Below are 23,242 nucleotides of genomic sequence, written 5' to 3'. Positions count from 1 at the left end.
AGCTCTGACACAACGTTCTAAGGAGCTGTGGTGATTGAATCATTATATTTTACATATGCATGTTAATCAATGAGCCTCTTTTGTAAAGCAGGTATCAAAGCAGCCTACCTCGCAAGAATTGTGTAAAGATGAGTACATGTTGTTTAGAAAGCATTTTGCAATTACAAGTGCTACGAAAATGAAAGGGGGAAATGCAAAATATGAAATAGAAAGAAGAAAACATTTTGAATAAGAAACAAAAAGAAAACAAAAACAAAAACCAACCTCAAAAGGCGGAAAGTTAAAGAAATATCAGGCCTTGACTCTGATAAATGCAAAACATTAAAGGAAGCTGTGAAAGATTTCATACTACAGGTAAACAACACACTCATAATGAGTCATTTTGGAAACAGATGCCATTAGTTCTAAAAGCTGGGGATATTACAGGCACTCTGTAGCACAATGTTGCTGGATGGTATAACATGGTTGGCAAATGTGGCTGAGAAGCCTTATTACCCCAATTAGTAATGATAGTTCCAGGACTTCTAAGTACGCCCATTGAAATCAATGGGCACAACAAACTCAGGTTCATTCATTTCAATGGGTCTGCTCTGAATAAAACTGAGTTGGATACTATCCAATGTGTTGGAGTGACTTAGATGCCCACTATACAACAAGAAACTGTGAGACATGAGCATCAGTAATGCTTACCATTTCAAACAACAAGCGAACTAACTTTTCAGACTCGCCTCGATACTTTGATGTCAGAGTGGAGGAAGAAACGTTGAAGAAAGTCGTTCCACATTCTGTAGCGACAGCCTTCGCTAGCATAGTTTTACCAGTCCCGGGAGGGCCAACCATCAACACTCCCTAAAATTAAATGAGGGCAATTGAAGAAGCACAAGCGGGTACAAGTGCACAACGGTGCAGAATAATAAAATTAAATGAACTTGTCTAAACACAGTCTAGCATTGTCAAAGCCAGTTGTGCTATTACGATAATCTGCTGCTGTTGATTCATAAAAAACGTAATTGATTTCATTAACGCAAAGCTGACTGCTACTTGACACCTGAAAGGCAACGGAAGATTAGAGAGTATCTCCTATAGTTTAACCCTTTTGTAGATACTATTGTAGAAATATTGAGCTAAATTGAGCCTAGAAGTCTTGCCGCAGGATAAAATGATAAGACATGGGTTGTTGTTTTTTTAAAATTGGAGGTATACTAAGATGGTGTACAGCAGTTTACAATGAGCAAGCAGTGTGCTAGTTGTGGTCCAAGGGTCAGAGTCCCAGCACATAAGTGCATCTCAGCAAAACACTCACCCTAGTGGGCTCTCCAGAGCAATACATTTTGAACCAGCACTGTTTTTTTCTTGGCAGGGTGCCCAGGAAAGGAAGAGGAGTTTGTAGGCACTAATGAGAGACTGCGGAAGAGAGAATGAGAACAACCTGCTCTTCCAGCTTCCACAGGTTGAGTTTACCTGGAGGCTTTTCCCTTTCAGCAGCACAGATCAGAAAAGTGCCAAGATCCAGGCGCCAGCAGAATGTATTTGGCTCTAATCTGTGGGATGTAGTAACTTTCTAATCAGACTTTTGGCTGATTAAACTATCTATCACCTTTTTAAATGTGTTTGTGAGAAGGGATTGTTGGTTTTTGTTGTTATGTATTTTGTGTTTTCCTTTTGTGTTTTTATTCTGTAAACTGCTCTGTGATCTTCGGATGAAGGGCGGTATATAAATTTAATAAATAATGATAATAAATACCACTGTAGCAGGTTCCCCTCCCACCCCAAATTAAGTTTGCCACTTTATGGAGAAAACACCTTACACTGAAATTAATAGATGACTGTGTACAATGAACAACCTGCCACAAACTCAGATTCAATACTGCCTCGCCCCATACTAGCCAACCTGAACCCTGAAACCAGCATCTGAGGCCCTTCTTCATGTGCCTCCTCCACAAGAGGTCTGGAGGGCAACAACACAAGAACAGGCCTTTTTTTGCCGTGCTTCCTCATTTGTGGAATGCTCTCCCCAGAGAGAAGGGGTAGGCAACCTAAGGCCCATGGGGTAGATGCGGCCCAATCGCCTTCTCAATCCAGCCTGCGGATGGTCCAGGAATCAGCGTGTTTTTACTTGAGTAGAATGTGTCCTTTTATTTAAAATGCATCTCTGGGTTATTTGTGGGGTATAGGAATTTGTTCTTTTTTTCCTTCTTCTTATTCAAAATATAGTCTGGCCCACCACATGGTCTGAGGGACGGTGGACCGGTCCACTGCTGAAAAAGGTTGCTGACCCCTGCCAGAGAGATTTGCCTGGTATCATCATTATATATATGTATTTAGGTGCCAGGCAAAATCTTTCCTCTATAACCAGGCTTTTGGCATTTAATTATCTGTGGCCTTTTAGAAGTGGGCAGGGTGTTTCTAATGTATTTCTTTTTCTTTTTGATCTTAAAGTATCTCTGTGAGGTTTTTTTCTCAGTCTGTTTGGTTGGTTTTATGTTGCTTTGGGTTGTCCTGGTAAGATAAAGCAACTATCAAATTTAATAAATATATAAATCAGGTGACCTTTCTACAATACAAAGGCCCTCCCTGCTTCATCAAGCACGCATGCAATATGACTTGGCTTCCTGAATATCCTGCATGTTGTTTCTCCTGCGTCCTGACCAGCAAAGCTCACAAGCACCCATCGGCATGCACACGATTTAGCTTCTGCCAAGTGTTCGGGGCAAAACAATGTTTCTTCTATAAATCCTATGCACAGATGCAATTGCCCATGTAGTGGCCTGCTTTGGACACTCATTCCACGGTTTACGAAGCCAGAGATAAGCATCAGGGCCAAGCGCTCCTCCCCTCAATCCCATCATGCACCAGCTTCTGGCTTGTATTAAGCCAGAGTTCCCTATTACACTTGAACCAGGAAGTCTGGCTTAATGTTGGTTAATAAACCAGGAAAATAAGTCAGGATCACATTATGGTTTATGAAGCCTGGAACCATCGTTCAAACCATCCAATATTTTCAAGCACTTCTGCAGGAAGATACTGCACACCTAAAGAAAATACAAGTCACCTCTTAGTGTGCAATGAAAGTTGAAAGGAATACAGTGGTACCTCGGGTTAAAAACTCAATTCGTTCTGGAGGTCCGTTCTTAACCTGAAAACTGTTCTTAACCTGAGGTACCACTTTAGCCAATAGGGCCTCCCACTGCTGCTGCACCGCCACCACACAATTTCTGTTCTCATCCTGAGGTAAAGTTCTTAACCCAAGATACTGAGTCTGTAACCTGAAGCATCTGTAACCCGAGGTACCACTGTATATCAGCATAGTACAAAGTAAAAAAGAATATCCAAAGTGTTTCAACTGACAGACAGGAGCAAGGGGAATAGAAGCCGTTCTGATAAACTAGTAAGCGTCTGTGTTTCACAAACTCTGTCTTCAGGGACAGAGCTTATCTAACAGTAGAAATATCATCTTCAAAGTACTCTGAAAGAAGACAGATATTAAAGCTTGTTCACCTTTGGATGATGAGGACCCAGAGCTGTACTTTAAAAATATATATCTCTAAGAGCTACTGGATAATAGTCTCAACTGCCACCATGTCCTTCCTTTCTAAAACCCTAACCCCACTTCACTTCTTCACCCTACCCAAGTTAGCCTGAAGCTAAAAATTTGCCCCTACCTAACCCTGCCCTTTGATTCTCAAGGTTTCACTATCCTGTCCTACCAAACTAATCCTTCATCTGCTGGGAAGATGGGAATTAGAAAGGTGGGAAGAATGTCACACTTTGTTCACATGCGGGTCCCCGCCCCCTTTTCTCCTATTTACGTTGTTGAACTGTTGACAATGTTCAGATCTTTTAAAGAGCCCCTGAAGAGCTTAGGAGCTAGAACTTAGCCATCACTGGGAAAGGCTGGGGTCTTACTGCAGAGGATTTTCACCATCAGAAATGCACAGCAATAATTTAAGGAGAGCAGTTGCCACCATGCTCTCATCAGACACTCTGCTGTTACTGCACATATTTCATTCCCCTGCAAACCTAAGACCAGATTAAATTCTAACAAGAATTTCTTTTTTTCAGGGTAATAAAATTAGCCGAAATTAGAATTGCACATCACAATAGACTTTATGCAATTAATATCTTACATAAAACACCACCACAATAAAATAACTAGTTAAAAGCTATCCACTCTGCAAATTAAAAATTGCCTGCTCCTCAGAGTGGGGTGGAGATTACTTTGAAAGAATGGCATGGAGAAGACTTATAAAAACAAATCAACCGAAAATGCAATTATTCAAAATTGTTTTCCCCTCCCCGATTCTTTGGGCATAATGGACTCACTGTGTCTAGATTTTCCATTAACTCTCACTACCTCTATAGCCATTTAAGGACTCTCCTAATGTAGGCTCCAACGTACGTTTATGGGTAATTAAATCACAAGTGTTCATATTATTTCTATACAGCTGGTATTTAAATGGCATTTCTATGGCTGCAGACATTCTCCTGAAATCAAAGGTAAAAGCTGCAGAAGATAAAATAGTATTTTGTAATATCGTTAAATACTTGGCCATAGTAATAAAATGGGCTCTGATCCACACGCAAAAAAATATATTTCGTTTTTGAAAAAAATTAAATACTCTCTTTAGAAACAAAGGCAAAAAAGAAAACAAACATAGATTAAAAAACCCACCAGAAAGTACGGAAGAACAAAAATGGGGCAGTATCTGATGAAGTGCTTCCACGAGTGCAAGAATTTCTGCTTGCACAAAGGAACACTTCCTCCCCCTCTTCTTATTTAATAAATAAATAAGAGACCATTTAGGATATTTCCATGGTGGTTGTAGTAGTCATAAAGACATAAACAACCCTAGATAAATTAAAGTGAAAGCGCTATGAGATCCAATCATGTTTTGACTCTTTAAACTCATACCTATATAGCAGGAGAAACTCTGCCCCACCCTGATGTCACTGCACCACAACTCCAATCATTTCTGGCCATACCTGCTGTTGGCTGATGGGAATCTATCTTCATCTGGGGAGCCATGGATTCCCATTCTCTGCTTTATAGGAACCCAGAGGCTAATCTGCACTGTATTCCATTCCACACAGTTGGCCTATTTTTCAAAACTCAGCAGTTGCACAAAGTGAATTTATGAAACGCCTTGCTATGTTTCTTTATGAGAATTAGATTCCAGCAATGAATGGCTAGTTAAAATCCTTTACACAAAACTTATCTTTTCTTTCTGGCTCTAGGAATTTTCCACATATGCTCAAGTGCGCTGCAAGGGGTGGGTGTTTTGATGGGAGCACAGCGGGGTTTGCCTTGCTGTTGTAACCATTGCTAGTTGAACAGTGGGAAGCACAACTGGCGCCTGGCCCTTCTTAGCTCTAAGTACAGTTCAAAGGAAGCAAAACCGGAACCTCTCTGATGTCCACACAAATATATCTACCCATAGCTGTCTGTTTCATACAGAGGGCCTACTTTGGAAATAAAAGCAGCTGTCCTGAGAATTGTTCTCGAGAGAGCCTGAACACACAAGAGCTGGCTGGTTGCTATCCAAGTTATTACTCAGAATGACTGACACCAAATGCTGCTTATTTCGGCCAATAACGGTGAAAAATCACCCTCCATAATGCAAACAAAGGTCAAGAGGGGATGGAGGAGAATAGACCATACTGACTGTCTTGGAAGAACTGTTCCCTGCCTTGCAGGCCTTTCGCCACCTGGCCTGCAGGGCCCTAACTGACTGAAGCTACAAAAGTTGAGGCTGCTGAACAGACACTTGGGTTGGGGTGTTGTTCCAGGGGATGAGGAGATTGTTGATGCTGTGGTTTTCTGTATCTTTATTTTAGATCTTGTGAGATACGTGGAAATTGTTCCGTTTGGTTGTATATTTTTAATGCTTCATTTATTGACTACTTTTGTTAAGTTGCGGTTTTGTATTTTTTCATGTTGTAAACCTTGAGCATGGTTTGAACTGTGGAAAGGTGGCATAGAAACAAAATTATGCATGCATGTATGTATGTATGGAGAGCGAGCGAGCGCATCATTCCATATTTTTCCCAGCGTCTGCATTTATTGCTTAGCCAACATTCTGCACTTTTCAGGTTCCCAAACACCTGTTAGGTCCTTTGATCATGATATACATGGCAGAAGAAAGGTCTATCAGGATCTACAGGCTGCAATTTCCACATTGGTTTCTAATGTGTGATTGTTGATCAAAACAATAAGCTATATCATAATATCCAAATGGAAAATGAGATCAGCAGAAATCCAGGAATATTTATATGCCACCCTTGCCTTATGGTCACAGGGCAGCACACAGAAATTAGACAAATACAACCCTAATTAAAATGACAACAACATAAAAAGCAATACACAAAATGGTACAATGGGGAAATATGTCTCAAAACCCCTCCTTTTCCCTTTGTTACTATGTATTTGTATATATATTTTCTTTATTGTAATTCTCTTTGAGGCCTTCGGGTAACAAGTGACCAAAAAGTTAAATAAATAAACAAATCCATCTAAAACATCCCATCCTTCTCCAAAAGCTTGGCAGGGACAGATGCATCTTGACCCATCATCTAAAAGAATGGAGTGACTGAACCTGATCCACATAAAAAGAACTAAGCCTCAAATATCCCCAAAGTTTCAACTGTGTCCACAGTTGTGACTCCCAAATAAAATGAGGTCATCTGCCAGTGACAACAGCATCATCTCAAAACACACCCAATAACCAGATTAACTGTTTGTAAACCAATACAAATGATCAAATTTAACACGCAGCCCTGCAATTTTGGGCAGCCAATTATAGGAGGAAACATCTAAATACACAATGCAGTATTACGCATATACACATATTTGTACTTACAACTGCATAGACATGAATACAATAGTTTGATGGTTCTCACCTTCCAAGGTCGCCTGATCCCCTTGAAAAAATCCGGCATCCACATTGGAAGAACAACTGCTTCCCTTAATAATTTTTTGGCTTCTTCCAAGTCTGCTATATCATCCCTGTGACAGATCAACCGAGATTAGAAGATTCATGCACAATATATTCTGCTTCAAAAAAGTAACATCTTTCATTTATTTTAAAATAAGTAACAGCATTTTCTTAAGCAGGATGCAAGTAAAAGCCAGCCTCCTGAAAATGGCTTTCTACATGAAAGACATGGGTGGGGGAGAATGACTTTCAACTAACCCTGCCACAAGATGTTGAATAATAAGAATAGTAATAATAAAGGCTCCCTGAAAGAATGATCACCAAGGAAACATTTTTAAATGTGAGAAAACGCTCAAGGGCATTTTAATGAGTGCCTGTAATGAAGCTTTTGCTCATGGTACTAAGAATGAAAATCTTGCTTTATGTTCTGAACAGTACACCATTAGCAAAAGCAGCTCTCTTGATAAAACAGAAACACAAATGAACCACTTCAACCAGGTGGGAGGTGAGGCTGTCAAGCCTGAAGAGGCTAGTTACATGTCTGCTTACAATAGTGGACCAGGTGGTCCCAATATAGGAGAAATATCCACTGTCTAAATCATGACACACGGAGCTAGCTCTCTATGAGTCTATGAAATATATGAGATCCACTGAGTGACTGAGACAACTGTACCAGATGCCCCAAATATTTTAGACTCCAACACTCTCCTTTAGTTCAATCTCAGGCTGAAATGGTAGCCTGGACCCAGCAAAAAGGGGAGGCTGCCAACAGTCCTGCAGGTTGGAGAGGATTAGGCTAGTACTGCTCTTTTGGGAGGGGGGAAGGGATAGGGTGTGAAGTTGAACACGTTCAGAGAGCCCTAACAGCAAGGAACATCACTGAACACCTTTCAGGAGGTAGGATCCTAAAAGAAACTGTAAGGTCCACACTATTTGGGCTGGGTAAGACAGCATCATGCAGGACCTCAGTTAAAGTTAGCTGAGAACTTTGGATCCTCTGTTTCTAGGTGGATTACATGCCTTGTCCATTACTGGTTATATGACCATAGGTGGGAAAAGGGAGGCTTCAGAAATTGTCCTTGCAGTCCCTCATCTTCTTTACTCTTGCATCCACACACTATGCTGAGCTAAGCCTAGGTTCATGGGGTAAGCTCTCTTCTCACTAACCACAAGCCAAATGGAAGCAAAAAAGACCAAGGAGGCGAAAATCACCTGTGAGCTGCTTTCCAACAGCCAGACAAAGCTTGGATTACCATGTCATGTGAACCAGACTTGATGCCAGTTTGAGCTTAGTTTGAGCCTTGGCTCACTGGAACTTAACTTTGAATATTGGGGATCATAACTACGAAATCAGTTTTTACCTTGTACTTTTGGGGCAGGAAAATGCCTTTGAATATATCCAGAGCACTCAATGTGCAGAGAATGGCTGTAGTGTAGGAAGAAAATGCACTCACAATACAAGTTGCAGAAAGGTAGCTGTGCATTCTGTTTTTGCAACTAAGCTCTAGTCCACCACAGCTTATGCTGGTTTTTAAGGGGCCACAAGCCACTTTTCCTGATTTTTCCTTGAGTTTTACTTACTATGCAGTAACCACAACCTCAGGATGAAAGTATCTGGTTTCTTGGGCAGAAAAGAATTCTAGCATTTCTCACTTTACAAAGTAAGCACTGTACCAATGAATACTTAGATTCCTTGACACGATGTCTCTTTCGAGAGCTTCAACCAGATCTTTGTCATATCCTGCTCCATCAAACTTCTGAATTTCACCATCACCGGCACCATCCTGGGGGATCTTCTTTCCCTAGATCAAGATGTTGAAAGCTAATCAACTGAAAGTTAAAAGAATTCTACAGCTACATTTCTTTTTCTTCTTTTGAGCTGTTCTCTGTGCCATACTCCCTTCATCATCATACCTCAACAAGACATGAAAGCAAAAGACTAAAAAAAGCCGCCCCCCCAACACACACACAGGGGGAGGGGGAGGACAAGCACATTTCAAGAAAATGCCAAGGGGGGGGGGTTAAAAGCAGGTACATCAGATCAATATACATTGTGGGGGGAATTGGGATCACTAACTGAGAATTGCTAGCACTATGTCTCCTGATCCCACTGTTTTGTTTCAAAGGGAATTATGAACTCTGAAAATAGGGAAAGGTTGCATTTAATTAAAAGCAAGGGGCAAATTAAAGGTTCTTGAAAACAACGTAGGATTTCCAGGGAAGTCCTAGAACTGGCAACGGTGCTGCAAGTTGGAGAGGATTTTGAGGGTACTGTTTTCAGGGAGGAATGAGATTCTGAGCTAAGCTCCACCTAGGGTAGCTATGCTTCAGTTTTTGTAGTTTGATTTTCGAATGTGCAAATCAGATAAATCCACCTTTAAATATGAACTGAATCAAATTTCATCCTCATCCCTACATGCCAACGATCTCTTCATTTTGTTTTTAAACCAACACAGTTCAGTGTTCCTATAAATACTTTAGGTTTATGAAGTTTATGAGACAGCAGCAGCTCCATACTACACTACAAATAGTTCAGAAAGAACCTTTTAGATGCCTTGCAAGTTTACAGTACCCAGTGATGCAGAAAAACGTCCGCAGGTTGGTTGTTTTTAGCCAAGCTAGACAGAATTAAGAAACAATTTGTTCTCTACATACTTCAAATCAAATCAGAAAGTGTCATTAGCTGCTTGGGATAAGCGGCTAATGAGAAAGAGAACAGATGCAGCTGGGGAATTGGGTGGCACAGGTAAGCAAGATAGCAGAGGAATAGGAGGGTACGGAAGTGGTAATTTATGGGGTTCCCTGTGTAGGGATTTCTTCCCAAGTCCCTTTGGAAGCAGAATACTCCTGTCTGGTTCCTTCCCAAGCCCACTTTTTAAAAAAGAGTAAGCAGAGATATTCATAAATCTCTGACCAACCTTTCCTTTTGCACAGAAAAGCAACATTGAAAATTTCATTTAAATCAGAAGATTGTAGCCAAAGGGTGCAAAATCTCAGAAGGAAAGGAAAGAAGACCATTAAACTTGTGCAAGGCTGCCCGCAGCTTTGTCCTCTGGGTGCTGGCTCCTTCGCACAAAGCCCACCGATCCTCTGTGCCCTACAGCAGCTCAGCAGGCAGGAAACAATATAGTACTGTAACCCACGACAGTACTTCTTCATGCAGCTGCCCAGGCTATGCATCTTCACATTTTGTGCTCCATTTTGCAATATAAAGTATAAAGTATTTCCTTTCTGCCACCTAGTGACCAGATTCTTTGCATTAAAAATATCCGGCTGAGAGGTAAGCAGAACTGCTTTGTACAATAAAGGGTCCTTTGCACAATGCCACTGCTTTAGGATTACTATTCCCAGCAATAGCTGCATATCAGTGGAAGTTTAACCCATGTACAAGTTCTGTAATGCATCGCACCTGAACCCCCAGAATTCATCATTTTGTGCTGGTTACAAGCAGTGCTTGGAGGGCGATATATAATCCTGGTGCATTACACGTTGCGGTGATATTAGGCCCCGCCCCTAGACATTCTGCAAACAACTCCTACATGACATCAATGTGATGTCAGATAAATTGCTCTGACTAGGAAAGGCACACTCAAAGGCCTTCTGACAACTAGAACCAGCCAGATGCTTACTGGGAAGTAGAAAAAAAAGTGCTGCTCCTTCAGCTTGGGGACCACACTTCCCAGTGGAAAAAGGGAGGAAACAACATGACTTCAAACTGTCTGAAGCAACTAGACTGAGAAATAAACAGTTTGGCTGAGGACAAAAAACATATTGGGGATGGGCTACAGGAAAACACATTCCTGTTGCTTTAAAAATCAAGACCCACGCCCTGACTACAGCTAGACCAGGCACCCCCAAACTCGGCCCTCCAGATGATTTGGGACTACAACTCCCATCATCCCTAGCTAACAGGACCAGTGGTCAGGGATGATGGGAATTGTAGTCCCAAAACATCTTGAGGGCTGAGTTTGGGGATGCCTGAGCTAGACCTACACCCAAAGGGAGAAGGCTTATCTTATCTTACGCAAAGTGAACACTGATGGGTTAACTCTAAGAGCTCTCAGCTGCAGGGTCCCTTTGCCCCAAGGCATCTACCAGTGTTTCCCAAACTTGGGTCCCCCGCTGCTGTTGGACTATTACTCCCATCATCCCCAGCTAGCAGGACCAGTGGTCAGGGATGATAGGAGTTGTAGTCAAACAACAGCTGGGGACCAGAGTTTGAGAAACACTGCAGGCAAAGGGTCTCTCTGTCCTATCTAGTTATCCTGTCCAAGAGCACTCGGGATGTGGCAAGGAGCCTCCCTAGATCCAGAGAATCCAGCAAATCTTGCTGGCAGAGGGCGGAAGAAGAATGATGAGTGGAAAAGCAGCAGCAGTGAAGATGAATGGGGAAATAATGCATGGGGGGGGGGTTGAGAAAGAACAAAGGCATGTATGTATGTATACTTCCATGTATGTAAATTAAGAGAGAAAGAGAATATATATCTGCATGCTTATAAGAGAATGTAGGTGTATGAAAGAGAAAATGGGTGTGCATGAACATGTGGAGAAGGTGGACAAAAAGAAAAAGGAAATCTTCCTCCCCTCTTTGCCCTAGCTCTTTCCTAGTAGAACATAAAGGTTTTATGACAAGTGCCATCTTCCATATATGCAAATGACAGGTATGCATTTAACTTCCACGAAGCATTTTCATTTTATCATGTCTTTTTCCATTCTAACCATAACCTTTAATTTCACCTTGGCACTGTTGATCCATTCAGCATAAGAATCTGTCACACTGCTATTAATGGCTGCTTCATACAGCGTCTTCCTATACAGAGGTCACTTCCATTTAAGCGAAAGCACGCACACATCATGTATGATTAACTACGCCATTTATTCTATTCCATTTGTATACTTCTCCACCTTCAATGAGCCCAGAATGACATTCCTGGGGCTAGCCAATTTTATCCTCACAGCAATCCTAAGGGACAGATTGCTAGCCCAAAGTCCTGCAATTAACTCCATGGATGAGAATGAATTGAAACTCAGATTGCCCTACTGTAACTCTGATCCTCTACCTTCTACAACATCACACTGGAATTAGATCTGTGGGGAAATCATTTCCTACTATTTATATAAGTTTTGGAAAAACAGCTAATGACAACAATAATAAAGAACACTGCCATCATTGGCATAAAACCAGAAATAGAGACAGGCACTTCCTACTTCTGCAAGCTGACCGCAAAGATATTATCTAAAATCTTAGTACAGAGAACATTGTGTGTGTTCCTTTACACACCCTGTAAGCTAAAATGTGATTCTAAATTCCAGATGTTAAATCAAATTGTCACAAAGAACAATACTTTACAAAGTAAAGCTATCTACCATAGAATTTTTACAAACCTGAAACTGTGGCAGAGATACAATCTCATAATCATATTAACAAAAGGCACTTCCCTCAACCTATAAAGGATGTACCAAAGTAAAACAGTTTGCTAATACAAAAATATTGTTCTGTATTTAGATAGCCTAAAAAACCTGCCTCTTTATAATTACCTTACATTCATTACAATTCAAGAAAATCATTATTGCTTTTCCTTCCTTGAGCCAATTTCACTTTATCTTTAAAGCCTTTCCAAAATAAAAATCTGTCAGGCTTTCATTTGCCACTGTTGGTGCAGAGCAAAACTTCCAATTTTATGCATAGCTGGTGTTAAAATCCTCTGCTTGTACCAAGTAGTTTTAAAAAGCTGTAGCCTAACCCAAAATTAGATTATTTGGTTATTCATGTCAAGGTAATAATGAACTCAAGGACAAAACCATAAGACATGCAGAAAACTGCTATCTGAGAATACGCTTCCTCCATGGACTACATTTGTATTATACAACTTAATAGTTTCAGAGTAATTTTTAAAATGCAGTTCTCTTGTGTTGACACAGCAAAACAGATTCACTGTTCATATCTTCCCCTCTTCTTTTTGGGGGGAGTTCAGTCTCTCAGACATATTTTGGCTTGGGAAGCAAAGAATATAATACTAAACTTTTCAACATTCTAAATTTCATCGATTTAAAAATTGTATCTTGTATCAGCTGTTCAAAGGATATGGTAACTCTCACAGTCTGTTCCTTTCTCTCTCTTAATATCTGAACCAGTTGTAAATATTGGGAGGAAAATTATATTTTTGTAAGTATGCATTCATTACACATTCATGCTTTTTTGCCAACAGAAAATATACATTTTTTTTCCACAAAAGAAAGGTACCTGCCAGCTGCCCCCTAAATTCTTACCTTTTCATCTTTTCCTTTTGCTCTAGATTCCCTTTCTCGGCTGCTGGCAGGTTTTTCATTTTTTGAGATTGGTTGAGCTCTGCCCACAGGTCCACGCTGCAATCCTGGCGATTCTCTCCTCAAAGGTTTCACTTCTCGATTGGGTCGTTTTATTTGAGGTGGGGCTCTGTCAAGCAAAGGAAACATGATGCAGCTAGCATTGGAGAGAAACAAAATGCTTTACTGCTGTGTTTTGCTACCCAATTCGGTGGGGAAAACGTGATGTTCAGATCATGCAAGTTGATCTGTGAGAAGCCAGTGGGTGGGTGGCCATGCTTTGGGGCAGAGAGCGGAATTAAAGTACATTGTAGCCCCATACTAGGGACGCGGGTGGCGCTGTGGGTTAAACCACAGAGCCTAAGACTTGCTGATCAGAAGGTCGGCGGTTCAAATCCCCACGATGGGGTGAGCTCCCGTTGCTCGGTCCCTGCTCCTGCCAACCTAGCAGTTCGAAAGCACTTCAAAGTGCAAGTAGATAAATAGGCACCACTCCGGTGGGAAGGTAAATGGCATTTCCGTGCACTGCTCTGGTTCGCCAGAAGCGGCTTAGTCATGCTGGCCACATGACCCGGAAGCTGTACGCCGGCTCCCTCGGCCAATAAAGCGAGATGAGCGCCGCAACCCCAGAGTCGGTCACGACTGGACCTAATGGTCAGGGGTCCCTTTACGTTTACCTAGCCCCATACTAGCTTGTCTCCCCTTCTACGGCTATGAAAATCATAATGGTTGTATTTCTGTAAAGCAGAGAGGGGGAACCTCTTCCCTGGAAGCCAAATTAGACTCAACACGGGTCCCAATTTTGTTGTCAGGCATGGGACAAGTAGAGGTACCGTTGCAAAGGAAAAACTGTGAGCCTTAAAGTACATTCCAAATTGTTACTTGGCAAGCAAGCCTTGCTGTCAGCCCCAATTAGCTGATCAGCACTGACAACATGCCACAGTGGGACTGGCTACACTATGGAGTTCCCAAGTGGGAACTCTGAAGCACAGCCAATCCCTACCCAAAGCAGGACTCACTGTAAATCATAGTTTTTATCTATGTTTATATGCTCAAACCATACTTAGGGTTAGGAACAATGGTTCACACAGACCACTGCTGTTTGCTGTGTTTTCTGAACTGATCCAGCAACAAGTAAAGTTGAAACCCTTACCAGAAAACAGTCTAAAGAAGCCAGAACAGGGAAAGAAGTAATACAAGGTTTGAAATAAACCTAATTTCTAAGTCACTATACTACATACACTCTCAAATATTAAGTACAGGTAATTAATCCACCAATAAAAACTGCAAACTTATTTTAAACCCAATTACCTGTGCTCAGCTGGAACAGGAGGTGGCCAAACAGTTGGATCCCTAAAATTTTCATCTTGATAAGATATAGGAATATCTGTAGGTTTGTCTATTTTAAAACTCTCTAAAGTGTTGACAATGCTCTTTACTTGTTCATATTCTTCCAACAGTTCTTGCCGAACCTTGAAAATAAGCAGAGTTTATTACACTGACTAAAGCATTCCTAGTTAAACTACAAAAGAATTAAGCTCATCATCAGGATAAGGAAGGAATGATATACTGCACAGCTGGCTGTAGGCAGACTGCAGTCTATCTCTCCAACACCTATTTGCCCAATTTTCTGTATGAAATCGTATCATTTATTATTTAAAAAATGTGCTTATGTTACCACCATTAAATTTATTACCTGCCCTTCATCAGCAAAACTCCTGATGGCACCTCCCAGTCGTTTCATATAGATTTCAAATAGCATGGGGAACACCACAGGAAGGCTCCCATGGCTTCCCAGTAGCCTCCCAAAACTACTTTCTGGAAATAGCCCTGAAGGTAGGAACACAACCGTTGAACTATAGAGTGCCCCCAAGCCCACCTCCCTGAGCTGCTCAAGAAAGATAGCATGCATGGTCAATGGTTTTGGAAAGCCACCAAGAGGTTAAAAAGAATGAAGAGAGTCACACTCCCCCCATCTCTTTCCTGACAAATGTCAGGGCAACCAAGGCTCTTTCAGTGCCATGACCAGGCCTAAAGCCAGACTGAAATGGATCCAGATATTCAGTCTCAATCCAAGCATGCCTGAAGCTGAACCGCTGCCACCCTCTGGAGCACCTTGCCTGAAAAGAGGGTATTAGTCACTGGGTATTTCTCCAGTGAACCACTGATCATTTCCTGGAGCCACCCAATCAATAGCCTAACACTAGCTTTAAGAAGCCAAGATGGAAAAGTATTAAGGGGGCAGGTGGTCGGACACACTTCTTCAAGCAGCTTGTCTACAACCTCAGGACACAGTAATCAAAACTGATCCAGTACAGATGGAACAGACAGTGCACCGGAAACCTCCAATGAACCTGCTCTTATATCTATCAACAGCAAACATATGGCCTATTTCCGCTCCTGTTGCGATCAAAGGATGTGTGGCCTTTGAAACGATCAATTCCACACACACCTCAAACAGAATCAAAGCATCTCACACAGAAAGCCAACAGTATGATTCCATGAGTTTAACAAATAAGAAAGACTTCAATGTGTCACACCACAAAAATCTTTAAACAGGTGTATTGGCATTGGGCAATATCTAAGGAAGTGACATTCAGTATAGACCCACTGAAATCACTGGACTTTCTAGTTTTGGCAGGGAGAATTAACCTGCTGAATCAGAGAGATATTATTTTTCAAGCTCTGATTTTATCAAGGGCACTTAACAACAGATACTTTAATGACTACACATTTGTAGGGCCAAAGTAACATGAAAAGTAGGCATTCACGGACCCAGCAGGCAGCAATGCCCATCATCAGTGCCCCTGGAAAGTGCTGATGCAATCATGGACATTGCTGCTGACTGTATCCATGATTGCATGCCTTACAAGTTACATCTGTATATGTATACGGATGATTAGGACTGCTTGCATGTACAGCAAGATGGCATTTGTGAATGCAACCCTGAATTAAAAGGGCCAATTGTACATTGAACAGTCACAGAGTCATGATAATATGTCAGGAGAAATTGATGCTCTTATTAATGACAAGGCAATGAGCAACTGCCATAATGGACCCAACAAATATGAAGGCTAAATGAGTCAAAACAAAAATCTATTTTGAAATAGTGAGATGAAATCCTGCTAAGGTTTTTTTTTATTATATGAAAAGAGGATTCATGTAAAATGCCAGTTTAAATAAAAAGACACAGTAACAATGAAATTATCCTTGTTCTAGTTTAGCACATCATACACAAGGGTGCAATTCGCCCGCCCCGCCCCCCAAGAAAGCAAAATTCTGAAACAGAATTGTGGTTGAAGATGTGACTTGTAGCCCAACTCTAAATTTTCCTCATATATAGTCTCACCAAGTTCTATGACTCTTATTTGCTTTGTTCTTAATTTGTATTACCTGGAACTGACACCAACCAAAAAGTAATTGTAGAAAATTAAACATCTGACATCAACACAAAACATATGCCACAAAATTTTTGATGGCACTGTACAATGTCCAGGCTAAGTTAATGCTTTTAGCAAATCAGGCTTATCCGTCTAAGCTTCCTGCACATTAGGTGATACAGGAAAGGAGAAGAACTTGCAAAATAGCACCTACTATAGCACCCACTCCTTTACTAAGGAGGGTTCAAAGCAAGACACAGGAAAGAGGGTTAGGGGGAGAAGGATGGGAAAGGGAAAGCGGGGGCAGCAGAGGAAGTAGAAAGAGTTAACCATGCTTGTTAACAGGGGTGTTTCTTTGGAATACAGTGGTACCTCGGGTTAAGTACTTAATTCTGGAGGTCTGTTCTTAACCTGAAGCACCACTTTAGCTAATGGGGCCTCCTGCTGCCGCTGCACCACCGGAGCCCGATTTCTGTTCTTATCCTGAAGCAAAGTTCTTAACCTGAAGCACTATTTCTGGATTAGCAGAGTGTGTAACCTGAAGCGTATGTAACCTGAAGCATATGTAACCTGAGGTACCACTATACAATGATGAATATGCATTCAGAAAGAGAAGAGAATGAATAAAATATTATTAATAAAAAGAAAACAGATTCCATTAGATGTAAAAAACCATTGTTTAAGAAAAAAAACCGAATCTGCAAATGTCAACTAAATGTTTATGAACTTCAATTTAGCAGAATTCATACATGACCATCAATATGTTTAAAAATTGCTGAAAGATATTCCCATTTTCTTGTGGTTCACTTACTAGGTGTGGCTAACCTAGCCAGATCAACTAATGGATTTTAGGAAAAGAGTAAAATCATTTGGGGGGGGGGGCTTTAATGTGACTGATAGCTAAGGGCATTCCATAGATGTTGCAGCCTGCCCCGCTCCTAATTTGTTGGTGTTATGAAGTTTTGTATTGTTTATTTTAATGTTTTCAATCTTTTTGTTCTATGTCTGGCCATCACATGAGCCACCACCAGCAGCATATATATTTCCCAATAAATAAAATATCTAGTCATGCAAGTATTGTTTTTTCATACCTGCTGCCATTTGCCCTTCAGTGCTGGGTCTCTGATGGATTGACAGTGTCTTTGAATTTGCTGGATGACACCCTGGTAATAAACCATGGAGGAGTCATAGTTTCCGAGAAGTGCATATTCCCTTCCTTTTTTAGCATTATCACAGATCTCGGCCAAATTCATTTTCTTCGAGAAACCTACAACACAGCATGGAAACATAAAAAGAAAATAATTGCATGCGGTCTAACAAATCATTAAGTAGTAACCTGGAGTTATTCTCATGGACTGGATGAGACCAAAAAAACCTGAGGTGTTGTTAGACCAGATGAGTGGGGCTCAGTTTGCTCTGAATACTGCTACCCCCCCCTGAAGAAACTGGTGCATAGCTTGGTGGTATTTGTGAATCCATTATGTACTGTTGATCAAGGCACAAACCACCTTTGTTGCATAGTGTGTCTTCCAACACCTATGACCCTATACAGTCATACCTCAGGTTGAAGTAGCTTCAGGTTAAGCATTTTTGGGTTGCGCTCCACGGCGACTAGGAAGTAACGGAGCGCGTTACTTCCGGGTTTCGCCACTTGCGCATGCGCACTCAAAATGACATCACGCGCATGCGCGGAAGCGGCGAATCGTGACCCGTGCATGCGCAGACGCACGTTGCGTTCGGTTCAGGATGAGAATGGGGTTCTGGAACGGATCCCGTTCGCATCCAGAGGTACCACTGGTACAGAGTTGTACCACAGAGGTACAACTTCTCTTGTCTGTGCTGTGGTAGCTTCAATGTTAGATTACAGAAACACATTACAGTGGTACCTTGGTTTAAGAACAGTCCGGTTTAAGAACAATTTGGTTTACAAACTCCGCAAAACCGGAAATAGTGTCCCGGTTTGAGAACTTTACCTCGGTCTAAGAATGGAATACAAACGGTGGAAGGGCACCAGTGGCGGGAGGCCTCATTAGGGAAAGCACGCCTCAGTTTAAGAACAGCTTTGATTTAAGAATGGGCTTCCGGAACAGATTAAGTTTGTAAACTGAGGTACCACTGTATACATGGATGGGTCTGCCTTTGAAGATGGCTCAGAAACTTCAGTTAGAACAGACTTCAGTAGCAAGATTGCGGAGGTCACGAGTCCAATTCTTGCACAACTGCAGTGGCCACTGATCAGTTCTTAAGCTCAGTTCAAAGTCCTGTTTTGACCTTTAAAAGCTCTATATGGCTCAGGGCTCCAATACCACTCCTCATCTGAACCTATCTAGACCTTGTGGTAGCCACTAGAGGCTCTTCTCAACAGGCTTTCTCAACATGCAGAGATCCACAATATGTAAGCAAGCCTTCTCAGTGGTATCTCCCTGTTTGCAGCAAACTCTCCCAAGGGACTTATGCCCAGTGCCAGTGTTAGGTGCAAGGCTTAAACATCCATTTACCCAGACCTCGTAGGGAGGGTAGTGAGTTGTTGTTTTTGGGCCTTTTCAGTGTTCATCCTTTAGTGAGGTGGGTAGAATTTGTCCTTCTATGAATATTCTTGGATGAACACAATTAGGATCTGCATTTTTTAAAAAACAATTTTAATGTATTTTATGCTGTAAGTCACTTTGGGACATTTTTCTGTGTGTGAAAAACAACAAATCTAAAAAATTGCAATTTAGGCCTATAATCTCACCTTTTACTGTTCTGCACAATTTATTGCTGGTTTGCTAACTATGGAGCCTCCAACCACCACCAGAAATCTTATCTTATTCAAGCTCTCTGATATATACATCTTGTGGTACACTTATTCCCAGCCATCATTCACATATTACCTTTAAAGATAAATTCACTGAAAAGGTGTCATTTGTGAATAAGGCCAAAATATATAGAGCAATGTTTTACACAATGAAGACCCAACAGCAGTATTCATGCATGTGAGGCCCAATAATGGCAAGGATACGGGTTTCTGCTACAAAGGTACTGCATCTCATCAATAAAAATAGTCTCCAACCCTCTGCTCATCCATACAGAAGCAGGTTCTTCAGATCTTTCAAAAAAAAATCAACCCACACAACAAGCTGGCTCTATGTTGTTTTTTATTCATTCTAGTCGTCACAAAAGATGCCTTGCTGAATGACAGTTGCAAAGCAGTCAAAACATAGGCTACACTGCAGGTTCTGGCCAAGCAATGCTCTTTTGCTTCAATGTACAGAACTGATTACTTGAAGCTGGCCTCTTTCCAGACAACAACCCAAACAAATTAATGCACTTGAGATACAGTAAAGCCCTCCAGGACGCTTCTGAAAACATGGTTGAAGAGAAGGTGATATCACCTAGTTATTTTTGGCACAAGGAAAACACAATTTGTTTATTAAATTTGTATACTGGCCTTCATCCAAAGATCACAGGGAGGTTCACAACAGAAAAGTGCAAAATGAGGACACAATATACATAATATATACTAAAACAGAAACAAACCAATAAATCCAGGGAGGGTTTCTTGAGGTGGTTTTACCATTGCCTCCTTCAAGCAGGCAAGGACCACCCCCTCTCACAAGAAAACATTAATCACCTCCCAGGCCCAGCCAACTGTCCCCTCCTTTATCAGTCAAGATGGCAAGGGTCCAGAGCTCAAGTGGTTGCCCTGACTGATCCAAGCACCCTGTCCACATCCTTGAGCCTTCCAAATTGAAACTCATCCAAAACAACAGGAATAGACAGTATTCTGGACACACCTTCTATTATGTTCTGGGGGTCGTGCCTAAAGCCAAAATCACATGTGGTCAAAACTCACTGGGTTCAATGGCAGATGGGATTGCCAAAATCATTTTTTCATAACTCTGCCCCCTTCTGCCTCTTTTTATTTTATTTTTTTAAATTGTCATGTGTGGAAAGCTGAATGTGCACAACTAAAATGTGCCTAAGTTGCAGGCTTACTGTATCCTACTAATAACAAACATAACAGGAAACCTGTCTTAAAAGTCAGGCCCAGACATTTCTAAGTCTTAAGTATTCACAAATCACAAATCAAGAGCACAAATCTCCAAAGGAGTGCTGTCCATCTCCAAAAAGGCTCTATAAAATGTTCTTCAGTTTGAAATGAATGCAAGACAACCTCTGCTATGTAAAGCAAACAGCCCCCATACCATTGGGGCACTGCTTGCAATGCTTTCCCAACTCATGTTGTTGGGGGACCCTCTGGAGCAATTTGAGGGGCACATGGAAAAGAGGAAAGGAAAGTCCTACTGCATTAGTGGAATGTTGCTCATACAGCACAGGATATAACCAAAAATGTTTTTTCTTCAAACATTTTCATGTTTTTTTCCTGCCTGCAGAACATGGCTCTTTAAAACTAGCATTTTGGCTACTTACATTTATGCCAACAGCTTGCCCCGCCCCCCTTTTATAGTTTTGTCATGATTTGCAAAAACTATAATTTGACTCCTGTATTAGTCCATCACAAAATCCAGGTAGCTTTTGAGTCTCCTTCATTTATGTATCATGCATAAGAGCGTTCATATATGCATGTCAGAAAGCTGCTGCTCCTGCCCAAGGTTTAGAAATCTTACACTAGATAAGATAAGGAGGTCACAAAAGATATTAACCTTCACTCTTAACAGCATAAGCTGAGCTGATCCCTAACCAAGGTTAGAAAGAAAGTTCTCTCTATGGGTTATAAACAAGACACCAATGATCTAATATATTCTGAAAGGCTTTTCCTTTTTTTGAATCACCTGCATACAACATTTTTGCAGACTCTGTTTTCTGCCATTCCAGGAAACACTATGCTCTACTAGACCCGTTTCCTCAGTTTTCCTTTGCTCCACAATACAGATGCACATGCTAATAAGCATGGGTGATGTTAGGGAGTGATTTGGGGGGGTTTAAGAATGAATGCCAGATCTGCCCCTTTTCTCTTTTTAACTACCTATAGAGCAGCTGGAAGTGATCTTCCAGGTTAGGTATTAAATTATCCCTACATGCTGCCCTGAACAATATTTTGGCAGTAGCATTCCCCACTGTGACTTCTGGGTTGTTCTTAAGGGCAGCCATACAGTAATCCAAACATGAGATTAACAGACGATGTGTCATTCTGGCTTGGTTCTCTCTAACCAGGAATGGTCAGAGCTGATGAATCAGCCAGAGCTGGAAAAAGGCACTCTGTGCCACTGAGGCCACCTGTGCCTCAAGTAACAATGCTGGGTACAGAAACAGCCCCAGGCTGCATATTTGTGGGTGGGTTGCAACCCTTTCCAGAACAGGCTACCTATGCAGCTTCTCAAATCAATACCCATTTGCCCATAGGACCTCAGTCTTGCCAGGATTCTGCACGTTTTTTGGCCACATCAAGCCCATTGATGCGGTCTTGTCTTCTGGGTCCTCCATGGAGACAGAGATAATATTTTTAAAGCGAACATGAAAGCATGCTGAGCACACCTTGCTAACTTGGATGCCACTCATAGCTGCTTCATGAGCATCATACAATGACAATGTGTGAAATGCCTCTATCGGAACGTCCTGTGTTTGAAAGACTCCAAGTGTTCTACCTGTGGCATTCAACTGATGGTGGCAGTTTCAAACATGCAAAGCATCACATCCAGGTGAGAACCCACATCACTGCAACTGCAGAAGAACTCTGAAAGGGCACAGCTCTAGAAAAGGGTGAGACTGCAGTTAGCTTTCACCCAACTTAATGCTTCAAAATACTTCATCCAATACAGACCTGAACAGATTTTCTTTTAAAACCCTTAAATTGTTGCCATTAAAATCTTAAGTGTTTCAAGGAAAACAAGCTGAAATACAAAACGAATCCATTGCTACATCATGATTGGCATCATGTTTGACATCCTATGCCCTTTTAAAATGCGTTGCGGGGGTGGGTTGTTATTGGGTTCTTTTTGTTTTTATTTTGATGATGTATTTTGTGGTTTTATATTCTAATTTTATCCTGTGAACCGCCCTGAGACCTGCAGAGATAAGGCAGTATTATTAATAATAAAGCCTGAAATGTTAAATTCATCCCATCACGTTGTGAAGGGGGACAGCAATCTCCAACATGAAAGCTGCAAGGAATTATCTGGTTTTATTGTCCTTTGCACTGAAATCTATACAGGAGACATTACTTGCAGAGCCCTAAGTACAGCCTCCTCTCTCTTTTGGTTTTGCAGCCATGGCAATATATCTCATTAATTTCCCAGCTCCTTCTTGTCGCGTAAACCTATAGCATCATGATCTAGCCGCCTAATGTTGCCACCCCAACCTTGGCTGAGAGCCCGAAATCTTAAGGCCTCCTACAGCCAGAAGAGGAGGGGAGGGGCCTCTCGACACCGTTATATGGGCGACGCCCCACAGTGCGGTCGCTTCCCCACCACCTTCCCCTCCACATAACTGCCTTTCTCTCCCCCCCCCCCTCTAGCCGACCCTCAAAATGAAACGGGGAGGGGGCGCTGAAAGAGACTCACAGGCAAAAAAGAAGCGGCACGAAGCCCGAGACAAGAACTTCGCTGGGATTTGTAGTCCTTTTGTCAGCTTCGCGTCTCCTTGGGCTACCAGAAGGCGAGACTACAACTCCCATCATGCCTC

At 41.6% G+C, this 23,242-nt stretch overlaps 1 protein-coding gene across 4 annotated transcripts in view; it reads right to left on the bottom strand.

Moving 5' to 3' along the window:
• Positions 1 to 23,242, bottom strand: part of KATNAL1 (katanin catalytic subunit A1 like 1) — a 35,019-nt gene that overhangs the window by 11,369 nt on the left and 408 nt on the right. The window contains exons 1-8 of one of the 4 annotated variants that reach the window (XM_083498936.1): positions 23,122 to 23,196; positions 22,207 to 22,311; positions 17,710 to 17,885; positions 14,550 to 14,710; positions 13,203 to 13,368; positions 8,607 to 8,734; positions 6,898 to 7,003; positions 691 to 849 (exon numbers count right to left, since the gene is read on the bottom strand). In XM_083498936.1, the coding sequence (XP_083355062.1) occupies positions 691 to 849; positions 6,898 to 7,003; positions 8,607 to 8,734; positions 13,203 to 13,368; positions 14,550 to 14,710; positions 17,710 to 17,871 (882 nt within the window). In that variant the 5' untranslated portion in view covers positions 17,872 to 17,885; positions 22,207 to 22,311; positions 23,122 to 23,196. Of the gene's footprint in view, positions 1 to 690; positions 850 to 6,897; positions 7,004 to 8,606; positions 8,735 to 13,202; positions 13,369 to 14,549; positions 14,711 to 17,709; positions 17,886 to 22,206; positions 22,312 to 23,121; positions 23,221 to 23,242 lie in introns of those variants that run through there. The other 3 variants (XM_083498934.1, XM_083498935.1, XM_083498933.1) reach the window with 3 other exon arrangements.

Source organism: Podarcis liolepis (assembly GCF_965112155.1).
Source record: "Podarcis liolepis genome assembly, chromosome: 4".
NCBI lineage: Eukaryota > Metazoa > Chordata > Lepidosauria > Squamata > Lacertidae > Podarcis > Podarcis liolepis.
The sequence above is the reverse complement of the archived record's forward strand: the minus strand, read 5'-3'. Positions and strand labels throughout refer to the sequence as shown.